This window comes from Citrus clementina, unplaced genomic scaffold (genome assembly GCF_000493195.1).
Source record: "Citrus clementina cultivar Clemenules unplaced genomic scaffold, Citrus_clementina_v1.0 scaffold_2, whole genome shotgun sequence".
Classification (NCBI taxonomy): Eukaryota; Viridiplantae; Streptophyta; class Magnoliopsida; order Sapindales; family Rutaceae; genus Citrus; species Citrus x clementina.
The window spans coordinates 4864366-4877842 of NW_006262688.1; the positions used below are offsets into that span (position 1 = coordinate 4864366).

A 13477-nucleotide genomic window follows, 5' to 3' on the forward strand; every position below is an offset into this window, starting at 1 on the left:
TTATAAATAACTTAATAGCAAAGTAAAGTAAAATGTTAGAGTAACGAAAATGTACTTTAGAGAAATCATAATAAACGAGCACTTGATAACAAAGGGTACTCCATTGTGGATCGAAATTAGGGTTTTATTTGATACAAATAGAACAACTATGTAATCATGTGAGAAACCATAAAAGATACGGACCTAAGTGCTATTACCCCTTTCCTAGCCGTCAGACTCTGATTCAGATGCAGAGTTATGCCAATCAAGGCTTCAACGTAGTACACACATTCTACAGACTCAACCAAAACTAAAATTGATTTATAAAAAAAAAAAATAATTAATGGCTTCATCAAAAACAGTGAGAAAATTACAGGTGGTATCACCAGTACCAGCAGATATAGACATTGCAAACTCAGTGGAGCCACTTCATATTTCTGAGATTGCCCAAGAACTCAACCTCAAGCCAAACCATTATGATCTCTATGGCAAATACAAAGCCAAGGTGATTGCTTTTTAGCTTTTTATTCATAAATTTATTTATTTTTTTCTTATTGAGTAACTTATATCAGTTGGTCGATTCAGCTTAATGGTTAAAGACATGGTTTTTATGTTTTGATTGGTTTGTTGTGATGAGGGTGTGATTCAAAAACTGCCATGTTCATTTTTATTTTCATTTTTTTTAAAACTTAAGGTGCTTAGTTTTGTTAACATAACAAGTTTGGGTGCGTAAAGTTGAATGCATGTTGTGGATGTTTGTAGGTGTTGCTATCTGTTCTTGACGAGCTTGAAGGATCTGCAGATGGGTATTATGTGGTGGTTGGAGGGATTACTCCAACTCCTCTTGGAGAGGGCAAGTCTACTACAACTGTTGGGCTGTGTCAAGCATTGGGTGCTTTTCTTGATAAAAAGGTAGAGCTTTCAATAGTTACAATTTTAAGGCATTGAAATTGTTTCTCTATTTGCCAATCCATTTAGTCTAGTGTAATATTGAAGTTCCAGTTCTCACACTTAGCTGTACTCCTATATCTGTTCCAAACAATGTACTTTGCAGTTGGGAAGGTTTTGTTATATAACTGTTATTCTGTGTTAAATAAAAACTAAATCTGTATGCTCAAGGAGCATCTACGTATTCATTCCATAAGAAACTGTTTTCTCTAATGATGTTTGAAGATTCCTAATCTCTTCCATTGTATTCTAATCACAGCATCCCTCTACTAGATGTTTTCAATTTCTAGTTTAATAAGTACTTGGTAATGCTGTAAGACCGTAAATTTCTTCTGCAGAAAGGTGAAAAATTGGGTAAATTGTGATTTCAATTGGCCTGGAAATTCTGTGTGTTATGTCTGATGACGACCAATATCAGAGTAGTTAAGAAAGTTGTGTTGAGAAAAACAAGTTTTTGATTTGGAAAACTCAAAAAGTAAAAGATGAAACTCTTTCTGAAGCTAGCTCTCTTTATCTCTCTCTTGCCCAAAGCACCTTGCATTCCTGATGTTCTGCTGGCAACTTTTTTTAATGAACAAATTTTTGTGGGTTGTTCACTATTTCACTCAAATTGTGAGATCACTTCGTATGCATGTGTTCTGCCAATTCAATCTTTGTTATCAGCTGTCCCTTTTATGAGGGGAATTGAACGGACAAATTCACGTGCTTCAATGAGCATGCTCATGGGTCCTTTTATTGTTGTAACAGCACGACTGTCGGCGTTCATTATGCCCTGCTGTTGATAGTAGAGTAAACTACCTGAACAAATTATGTTCTTCTTTCCTAAGTACAAATCTGAATAACCATTTTGTAAATTTCAGACACTAACATACTTGATCATCTGTCTGGATTTCATGCAAAATAAACCAGATTTGGTGGAAGAAACTGTTCACTTTTATTACTATAAGACTTTCCATAAAAAGACACAAGACCCTAACTGTTAGACTAGATAGTGCTCAACAAGTTTAGCACGCGATTCAGCTTTAAAGGAGTTACATGAATGAGCTGCTTGTCAAGTTCCTTAAAATAGGGTATTAATGATTATTAATCTTCAACAGTTAAGACAGAGACTGCCTGTTAGTAATGACCATAGCTTTTTTGTCCATCTAAATCTAATTAATTCAAACAAGTATATTTACTTTGAACTTGCTTTTTCTATCTCAAAAATTATCTTTGTCTGTTTTGTCTGAAAACTAGCTTTTCAGCTCAAAAATAAAAGGAAAAAAGGGAATAAGTTACTATCATGGTTCTGGGTAATTTTAATAGCAGATGAAGCTGTTTTTGTGGTTGTTTCCTCCTTCAACACAGAAGATTGGAATATTTACAGTGATTATCACAGCGCAGAAATTGGAATGTGACTAGTTGCTTTGAATTACTTTGACTGAGTATTTGTTTAGGTGTTATCCTTACCATCTTTATTTGTCAGGTTGTTACATGTCTTCGTCAACCCTCACAAGGACCAACCTTTGGAATCAAAGGAGGTGCAGCCGGTGGTGGTTACAGTCAAGTGATCCCAATGGATGAGTTCAATCTTCATTTAACAGGAGATATTCATGCAATTACAGCTGCAAACAATCTTCTTGCTGCTGCCATTGACACCAGGATATTCCATGAGGCGAGCCAATCCGATAAGGCTTTATTTAACAGGTTATGCCCACCGAACAAAGAAGGAGAACGGAGCTTTAGTAACATCATGTTTAGGCGTCTGAAGAAACTTGGTATCTCCAAAACCAAGCCCGAGGATCTTACGCCAGAAGAAATTAACAGATTTGCTAGGCTTGATATCGACCCAGCTTCTATTACATGGAGGAGAGTTATGGATGTGAATGACCGATTCTTGAGGAAAATTACTATTGGTCAAGGCCCCGAAGAAAAGGGAATGGTGAGAGAAACAGGCTTTGACATTTCAGTTGCTAGTGAGATAATGGCAGTTTTGGCCCTGACAACTTCTCTAGCTGATATGAGAGAGAGGCTTGGGAAAATGGTGATTGGAAATAGCAAGGCAGGTGATCCTATAACTGCCGATGATCTTGGTGTTGGAGGTGCTTTGACTGTGCTAATGAAGGATGCAATCAACCCCACTTTGATGCAGACACTGGAAGGAACCCCTGTTCTTGTTCATGCTGGTCCTTTTGCAAATATTGCTCACGGTAATTCTTCTATTGTGGCTGATAAGATTGCACTGAAATTGGTTGGACCAGGTGGATTTGTCGTCACTGAAGCAGGTTTTGGTGCTGATATTGGAGCTGAGAAGTTCATGAATATTAAATGCCGATATAGTGGTTTAACTCCTCAGTGTGCTGTTATTGTGGCAACAATAAGGGCCTTGAAAATGCATGGTGGTGGGCCACAAGTTGTTGCTGGGAAGCCTCTTGACCATGCCTACTTGAATGAGAACGTGGCTCTGGTTGAAGCTGGCTGTGTGAATCTGGCCAGGCATATTGCAAACACAAAGGCATATGGTGCGAATGTTGTAGTTGCTGTGAACATGTTCGCAACTGATAGCAAAGCAGAACTGAATGCAGTTAGAAATGCAGCTATGGCTGCTGGGGCCTTTGATGCAGTTGTTTGTTCTCACCATGCCCATGGTGGAAAAGGAGCAGTAAGTGACTTACCACCATTAGACCTAACAAACTAAAAGGAAATATTTCTCAATTTTCACCTCTGCAAACTACATAACTGTAAATAAATTATCATTAATCTGCATTGCCCATATTTGGTCTCTACACAGAATTTCTCTGAGGCAATTTGAGCAGGATGAGTTGTTTAACAACATTTACACACCGCCTTTCTGATTCTTGAAATTATTGGCACATCCCACCTATGTCTGAGAATTTCTCATGTTCTGCAGTCTACCTTTGCTTCGACCACTAAGGACTTGTATTATGATTTTTTCTCAGCAAACTAGGAATAGATATTTTCAATCCAAGTGTAATCACATATTTTGAATCTGAAAGACTTCTGTCTATTGTATGACTCCGAGATAGGCTCCTTTCAGGGTGTTCATATTTTATGATAAGACTAAACTGGGAGAATTGGTTGTTGATGTCTTTTGATTAAAAGCTCTATTGATATCATGGTTTTCAGGTGGACCTTGGAATTGCAGTTCAAAGAGCCTGTGAGAATGTTACACAGCCATTGAAGTTCTTATATCCTTTAGATGTCAGTATTAAAGAGAAAATAGATACAATAGCAAGGTCATATGGTGCTAGCGGCGTTGAGTACTCAGAGGAGGTAAATGCTTCACACTTTGTTCCATCAATTCTCCATGGATTGTCAAGTGCATCAGTCTGACTAATTCAATCCTTTCAAAATCTGACAAAAAGCACAAAGTTAAACCAAATATTAAATGTTCCTTTGGGTTGGTGAAAGCAAAATCTAGTTGTAAAATGCGTGTTTTGTCTTTTACTGTGGCATTTCAAATCTATTTTCTTGCCGACGCCTAAAAATAATAGAGGTAGCACTTACCATCCTTTTGAGGAGACAAGGAACTCTTACAGAAAAAAAGCGCATACATATATATGTATGTATGTATGTATGTATTTTGATGAGACCATTATGATAACTTTTGGTCTCCTGCAGAATTTTTGGGATTTACTTTCCTAAACACTTGTCCATTGCCCTTCTTATTGATTTTTGGAACTTGCTTAACTATTCTAGGGCTTAGTTTACTAATTTAAATTATTTCAATCTGTGCAACTAGGCTGAGAAACAGATCGAAATGTACACCGGGCAAGGGTTTTCTGGCTTACCAATTTGCATGGCAAAAACCCAGTATTCATTTTCACACAATGCCGCCGAGAAGGGAGCCCCAACTGGGTTTATCTTACCGATAAGGGATGTAAGAGCTAGCATTGGGGCTGGATTCATTTATCCTTTGGTTGGAACAATGAGTACAATGCCAGGTCTCCCAACAAGGCCATGCTTTTACGAGATTGATGTCGACACTGCAACTGGAAAGGTTGTTGGGCTGTCTTAAGATCCCACAAAGCACTCCCGTGTGGTTCTCAAAGATGCTCTCTTTAGCAGTTCTCGAATGCTCTTGAAGCAACAACTGAGCTGAGGGCTCCCTCCCACCCCATTGCTGTTATTCTAACCTCGATTTGTACACTTTGTGCACCTGTGCTATATGCTGTGTTAATAAGAACCGAACACAAAAGAACCGGGAGAATAAATCTGGTTTCATCTTGCTGCTTTGATTTACCTATGATGTGCATATCCCAACTGATTTGATACCCATCCGAAATTGCCTTTTGTTAGGTTGTTTTTGAATTTTTATTCCATGATCAGTGTGCCGGTTTTGTGTTACCATATCACACAAGTTTGAGGTACAACTTTTTTTTATTCTTCGTATAACCAATACTTAGAAATGTTACATATTTGAGATATCAAAGTTTAAATGCTACCGGGCGGGCCATGCGCGGGCGGTTTGCCATCCTGGGCAAGGATTGACTTGCAAATGTAACATGGAGAGCTTGTCTTGGTAAGCTCGCACATTAAAGGTTGAGTTCAAAGTTCAAACCCCCTCATCCATTTAATTCGTTTTGTATTAATCTAAAATGCCCAAAAAAAAAAAAAAAAAAGAGGGAACGAGATAGTTGGCTATTCATATTTGGCAAATGCTAAGTTACAATAATTGTAACATACATCTCTCATGTAAACCACACAAATTGTGGGTCTTATAATTTTGTGTGGTTCACATGAAAGATGTATGGTACAATTATTGTAACTTAGAGGCTCCCTTCATATTTTAGGGTCTAGGTAACGTGCAACTGTTGCACGGTATCCCCTACTTTGTCTTCTTGTGTTTTTCCTTGTTAAATTTAATGTAAGAGTAGATTCAACGGTGGAATGCTATAGTTTGGTAATTAACGCTACACTCCCTGTCGTATACTGAAATTCTAAACAAAATAAATGTTGCAAAATTTTGACACATAAATTCATATTGTATTAAATTTTTAAATAATTTAAACAATTAAAAAATGGGTAGGCTGTCTTGAATTAAAAAAATTGACATAAAAATAAATATCAATATCTAACTCTTTTTTTTTTTAATTTAAGGAGTGAGATAAGTAATGATTTCACATTAAAATTCAATTAATAAATTAGCTTAAAAATAAAACTAGCATGACATTACTAAAATAAAATATTAAATAAATAATTATAAAAACTTTATGTTTTATCTTCTTTCCTTACACTTTAGTCACCACTTTAAAATATATGCAGATTACACTTTAAATCAAAATAACTACAATACAATTTCATTTCAAAGTGATTAGTTATTCACAAACAACAAAAACTTAAACTTTAGATTTAAACCAATATGTCATCAATGACTTATAGCTAATAGATTTGATTTGTTATTTTAATTTATTCAATTACCATGACCTCACAATTGTCATCCAAATATTCAAATCAAATTGCTGCATTTTGCCTTAGTTGTGATGTGAAAAATAATTGAGATAATTGATTAGTTAATGATATTTTAATTTGAAAGGAGTTACTGACTAATGATTGATTAATTATCTAAGTGGGGAAAAAGGGAATGGAATATCTGAATATAAAGAAGAGGAAAAGAGAAAAAAAAAATTATGATAAATTTATAAATAAACTATGAATAAAAAAGAAAGTAGGGAATCAAAGATAAAAGCAAAATTACGGTACCGTACAACAGTTGCACCACAGTTTTGTCCCATATTTTAAGGCAATAAATTTAAATGTTGGGAATCTTTCCAAACCAAATTCACAATTGTTACATTTATTCTACAAAATACCACCAAATTTCATTTTCATGCTACACATGCATTTAGGCCAAATTAGGGGTTTGATGAGAATTGCCGCTTGATAATTCTTCCCTTGCTTTCATCTGATCAATTTGCCATACAAACGGGGATGTATCTCAGATGGTAGAGCGCTCGCTTAGCATGCGAGGGGTACGTGATCGATACCCCGCATCTCCAAATTTATCTAATATTTTAAAGAGTTACGCTATTGTCATCTCTCCATAATCTATCTCTCTTTTGAAACCCCTCTTGTTTTGAATTTACAAATTTATCCTTTATATTTTAAATTATATTAAAAATAAAATTTATCTAATTTAATCTACCTACGTTTTCTTTGCCTTTTTATCTATAATAAACTCATTGTTGATGCGAGATTCTGGTTACGCTCTTCCTACGACCAGGATATCTGCTCGATCAACCTCACCTCGACTAGGATCTCTCATCGTATGCTTTCTTCTCCAAGTATTCCTGCGTCCACAGAAACAAGTCAGAACACGCCGGTTGTTTTCCCGGCGTAAACCCTCCGACGCTCAAGTCAGATATGAAGGCTCTGGGAACGCTTGCCACAGATCTTATGGCTTTTTGGTAGTTTTCTCTTCTTTAGAATTTCCTTAATCTCTGTTATAATCTCAAAATTGCCAACCCTTTTACCTTCGTTGGCTATCTTTTTATAGGCTACTTCTGAGCTCGGGCCTCCCCTTCATTCGCACTCGTTATCCTCCTACCTCTCGAACGTGGACTCCCCATTTCCGTAGTTGTGGGTGGTTGCGTGGCCTTCGTGCCTAGATTCTTGGATTGGAGAGCATGCCTCGCCAACCGTCATTGACCGGGTCTCCTCAAATCAACACTTAGCAGGAATACAGCATAAATGACTTTATGCTTCTTACAAGAAATTGGCCTCGCGAATGACGTGCTCGTGGATGAGCAGGATATTCCTGCTCCTGCTCCCCCGGATACCAGGCTCTTACGGGACACACCGGTTCGCAGAACTCTGCCACCAGATATCTGCTCATCATGCCTGGTCTCGTCGACGTATTTTCCCCAAACACTCATTAAAATCTACAAAATTTGAAAAAATATTGAATTGTCGTGGAATAAGAATTTGACTAAATATAAACTAAGTTTTTTGTAGAAAAGATAATTTTGTAAAGTTTGTTTACTTGGACCAAATTTTTCTTTCATATATGCATTATTCGTCCTTATATGTAAACTCAAGTTATTAACTGCTAAGAAAATAAAGAGAAATGGAAACAAAAATTAAAAATTCATGAATGCTATAATAAAGAAGAAATTGCAAGTGGTTTGAAATGGGAGAGAGGAGAGAGAGAGAGAGAGCGCCTAACATAATTTTTTTTTCAAGGTAAATTATTATTGTACCACATTTCTTTTGCCTTATGTTCATCTAACAACCACAAAATTTTAACATGTTCTTTGCACCACATTTCTTTTTAAATTTATATCAATTAGCTACTTTTGAACTAACACCGTTAAATAACTTAAATAAAATGACAATTTTACCCCTAAATTTAATAAAAAAATAAATTCCAAAATTAGAATTTTTATTTTTAACAAAAGTATTTAAATAAAAAATTATAATTATAAAAAAAATTACAAAATTTTGGGATTTAATAGAAATCCCCTAAATTATTAAAATTTTGGGATTTATTTTTTAATAAATAAATTCAGTTATTTCAATAAAATTTTACAAAATTATAAATTTTTAATAAATAAATTCAGTTTATTTTTTAATTAAAATTGTGTAAAATTATAAATTTTTAATAAAAATAATTATTAAAATTTTTTAAAATCTAAATTTTATAAAAATAATTGAGCACCTCTATTTTGAATTTATTTTTTGTTAAATTTAGGAGTATTTTTATAATTACAATTTTTTATTTTTCAAAACTTTTATAAGATAAAATAGTCTTTTAATTTACTTAGAGATAAAATTGTCATTTTGTTTACATTATTTAACGATGTAAGTGCAAAAATGACTAATTGATACAAATTTAAAATGAAAGGCAGTGAAAAAAATATGTTAAAATTTTATGGTGGTCAAATGAATATAAAACAAAAGAAATGTGATGCAATGATAATTTCTCTTTTTTTAAACTACTAACATGGGGTTTATTAAGAAAGTACAACAAATGAAGGTTGTTTTAGGAATTAAAAAAAATATGCAGAAAGGGGGTTTGAAAAAAATGTTAGAGGTGCGCCAATAATCCAACTCTATTTTAAAACATTTAGGGTGCGTTTAGTACCATTTTCAATTTGTTGTTTTTCGTTTTATGAAAAGGAAAATGCAGAAAACTTGTTTGGTGAGCTCATTTTGGTAGAAAACTGTACAGTGATTAAAAACAAAAAAATTTCATTTTCCAATGTTTACAAAGAAAACAAGAGAACGCTATAATAGCGTTCTCTATTTTATTTCACTTTTACTCTCTGCCAACTGCCGAGGGCCCCATTATCTTAACTTTTATAACATGGTGTAATAAATTACGTGGGCCCATTTAATAAAGAAATAATCTAATAAATAAACTATTATAACAAATATTTAAAAATAATAGCAAGAGTTTATTCCATACTTTGCAGTTTAATTACTTAATATATTACCCAAATTGTTTAAATAAAAAGTAATATCATATAATTATTATACTAAATTATTACATTGTTCGACCAATATTCAGTTATTTAAAAATTATTAAAGACTTTCATATATTAATGAAAATATATCAATAATAAAGTTACATCTTGACAGCTAATATAAATAAATATATGATAATTATGAAATAATTTAAGATTTTCTCAATTAATATTATCTTATAACTACAATTTATTTACATAATTAATTTATTTAAGAAATTATTAAAATATCTTCATACCTATATGCATTTATAATAATATATAATACATCATAATATAATAGCTAAATAGCTAAATTATTTAATGATATAAAATATATATTTATATTCATTGTATTATATTATTTTTTTCATAATAATTTCATTAAATAATTCTCTACTCTCTCTCTATCTTTGTCTTCATTTTTTCAGACAAGTAACTAAACACCTTTTCACCTTTTTTTTTTATTGTCAAGTACTGTTATTAAAATAAGCTACCAAACATGTTTTTATTTTTAACAAAAAATAATCATTCTTATTTCATAAAACAAATTCAAAAACACCATTTAAAATTTGATACCAAATGCACCCTTAAGTGTTTTATTTTAGGGCTATTTTGAGAAACCTCCCCTGAGGTTTGATATAATTTGAGTTAAATGGTAAGATTGATTGTATTCTCACTTACCTCCCCTACTGTTAGTATACATACGACTTGACCATTAGTTGACTTGAGAAATGACTGAAATATCCAAACCAATTATTCAACCCAAAATTTGGTGCCAACAAAGTAAGAGTACGACAAAAATAGCTTGCCAAACATATACCTTCTCTTCTCTCCAAATTCAACCTAGGTCTTGAGTTTTCCAACGACAAGAGACGGTGGTTGGACGTGCGTTTGACAACAAGTTGATCTTTGGCAGCACGTGGCTCTACTTCCACCATTTTGGCCGCAATATATCACGTTAGTTTTCGGTAATTTTGGCAAGCCTTATATTGTAAATTTTTTTGTTTTTCGTTTGCCTAAATTGATTGATGACAAATGAGTGTATAAATTATTATAGATGATCATTAGGATTGATTAGTGCGTAAATTTTAAAAATGGTTTAATGAAATCGGTAGTTACTAAATGGCACATGAGGTGATTGACAAAATGCCTCTTAGGGTTTGTTTGTCTTGTTTTAGGTAGATTAAGGTGTTGATGGTGCATTCATGCGAAGTCTTGTTTTGTAAGCTCATTATTTAGCACGAAAAGTTTGCAACAATTAGTTTAATAGCGTATTTTGTATTTCTGCAGAATCGCGCGCGCGATAGGGCCTATCGCGATAGGTGCATGTGATTTAGAGCGACGGACACTATCTCCCGGGCAACAGGTGCATGTCTCCCCAAATTACAAAAAGCTTGTTTCTATAATTTCGAATGCTTGTCTCTTGGGAGACAGTGGATGTTTACCTAAATTACATAAAGCTTGATTAACTAACGCTTGAAATAAAAAACCACTAAAAACTCAGCAACAGACTATATTAATATCCAAAATACATTAAGGGATTCCATCACCACCAATATTTTACTTATTTAAATAAATAAGTAACTTCCAAACCATCAAGTTGCATGTCACCAAACCAGCAACGCAAATAACAAATAACAAACATTTAAATTTGTACCGAGAGGAAAAAAAAATATTAGTATGAGTTAATTGAATTGGAAAATAACACTAAGTAGAATGATACCATAATTTAAATTACAGTCACATGTGCATTTCCATAGCTTACAGTTGGTGACAATCACAAATTGACTGAATTTCATCAGCCTATACATTCAACAGTCGCCCATATACACAAAAAGAACAAAAATAACAACTACACTAACAATGTGTAATGATAGTTGAGGTATACTTTATACATGACATTGTCACTATAATGTGAGTTTGTTAGAATCACATTTATACAAAATATACAAAAACTCAATCTTGTGCCTATGACTGAGTACAAAAAGATGATACGACATCTTAATTTGCTGGAATCCTCTCAAGAGATTATTTTATTGTCATCACCTGCTTAATGTGAACCTTATCATTCAAATCATGGAGAGCAAACTCATTCTCGTCTGCTAAGTCAAACCAGTCATTTTCTACTGCAAGTTCCAGTGGAACAACAGACGATTCAACTGGCCTTTTGCCCCATATCATATGTGAATATGCACACATTAATAAGTGAAAACAAAGTAATAATTAAGAATAATAATAATAATAATGACATTACTAAACAACAACAACAATTGCAATAATAAAAAAAATAATGATAATAGTAATACATTTTAATAAAGATATTAATAATAATTGTAATAATAATAATAATAATAATAATAATAACAATAATAATAATGTATATATATGTTTTAATTACATATATATGTGAGTGTGTGTGTGTGTTTACTATTTTTATTTTGAATTAATATTAAGCACAAACTGTGTTTTTCTTGTGACATGCCTGTTGCACAGGCGACAAAATACTGTCGCACGGGAGACATAACATGTCTCCCAAAAACACAAGATGTGTGTGCATGCAACAAGAGTATGTCGCAGCCCAAAACACAAAAATAGTGTTTTTGGGCGATAGGGGTTGTCGTCCGTGTGACAAGATTCTGTCGCTAAAAAATACAGAAATTGAATTTGGGTGACATAAACCCGTCGTACGGGCGACAACCCCAAAAACACAAAAACTGTGTTCGTGTGACGTGAGTCTGTAGCACGGGGAACATGCCTTGTCGCTCAAAAATGCAGGAATTGTGTTTGTGCGAGAGGCGTACAAAAACACTGCAAATTCATTAACAAATCAACTTTAGCAAACTTTGGCCAGAAAAATAAAAATTACAACTAAGATTATTTCTATTTTACATACCCATTTGCATAAGAATAACAAATTATTGGCTTTATATGCCTTATTACACTATGTATGGTGTAAATCACAAACATAAAATAATCAATAACAATTGTTTTCAACTCATGACCACATATGACTGAATCCATTTTCCTTTTAATCAATTTTTTCACCACCAACCTATGAACAAGACAAATCAAACATAACCAACAACTACTTATAAAATCTCCAAAAATAAAAAAAATCAAAGATATTTAAAAATTTTAGACTTTAATAAAATAACTAACCTCTTACAAATTCAAATACCAGTGGCATATCTCGGCCGTCGTCGATCGTCACCGGTCGGTGACCTTGTCCGACCACCTATATTTGTCTTCTTTATGGGTTATATATGCTCTTTATGTTTATTTTCTTTTGTTCCAGCAATTGAGAATATGAGAGTGGAGTGAAAAATGCTTTGATTGTTAATGTGAGAGAAAAAAAAATCTCAATAGCTTTTTTGTACTTAAGAAAGGGAAATTCACTTTTTTACCCAATGAATATTGTGTGTAATCGAATAATACAATTATCCAATAGATTTTAAAGTATTTTTTTATTGTTACTTGATTTTTTTAGATTTTCAGCCTGTCTTTTATATTTTTGCCATCAAATACTAATGTTATACGTGTATGTATACTAACGGTAGAGAAAATAAATGAGAATACAATTAATATCGCCATCTAATTAAAATTATATCAAACCTCATAGGAGGTTTCTAAAAATAACCCTTTTATTTTACTGCGCGTGCCACATCATGCTTAGTACCCACGGCCATTGCAGCCGGAGGTGCCCGGCCGCCACATGACTGGTGGCATAATGGCATTATCTACTCGCCGTCGAAGTCAACATCAGATTCTTTTTTTTTTTTTTTAATTAAAAATCACAGCCGACACATACTGTTGGATGAGGCGGAGCATAATATTATCGCCTCTCTTGTTGGATGAGGCGGGAAAAAAATGGCGCGGCTCTATGCCGCTAACGCTTTCCTCATTGGAGCTAATAACATCCAACTCATTCAGTTTTTAAATATTTACGAATAAAGGAAGAGCGTTTGTTCACTTATATCATATAGGTCCAGAACCCTACTCTCTCCATGAGAATTGCATAACTAACAATCAGCATGTGGTTCGAATTGAATCCTATATTCATTACATCATCATCTTAAATAATTTGATCAACTAAATTAGTGGAT

At 33.5% G+C, this 13477-nt stretch overlaps 1 protein-coding gene across 1 annotated transcript; it reads left to right on the forward strand.

The window, feature by feature from the left end:
• The first annotated feature begins 28 nt into the window (after positions 1-28).
• On the forward strand, positions 29-5282 carry LOC18052495 (formate--tetrahydrofolate ligase). The gene is made up of 5 exons (XM_006445832.2): positions 29-484; positions 742-891; positions 2393-3568; positions 4054-4200; positions 4670-5282. The coding sequence occupies exons 1-5, from the start codon at positions 323-325 to the stop codon at positions 4943-4945; spliced, it is 1911 nt and encodes a 636-aa protein (XP_006445895.1). The 5' UTR covers positions 29-322; the 3' UTR covers positions 4946-5282.
• Positions 5283-13477: the final 8195 nt, after the last annotated feature.

What these genes read in the sequence shown, in the direction of transcription:
- LOC18052495 (XM_006445832.2), top strand. Translation starts at nt 323, where the DNA reads ATGGCTTCATCAAAAACAGTGAGAAAATTACAGGTGGTATCACCAGTA. An exon ending in ATGGCAAATACAAAGCCAAG is followed by an intron (nt 485 to 741) that starts GTGATTGCTTTT and finishes GGATGTTTGTAG; the next exon opens with GTGTTGCTATCTGTTCTTGA. An exon ending in GTGCTTTTCTTGATAAAAAG is followed by an intron (nt 892 to 2,392) that starts GTAGAGCTTTCA and finishes TTTATTTGTCAG; the next exon opens with GTTGTTACATGTCTTCGTCA.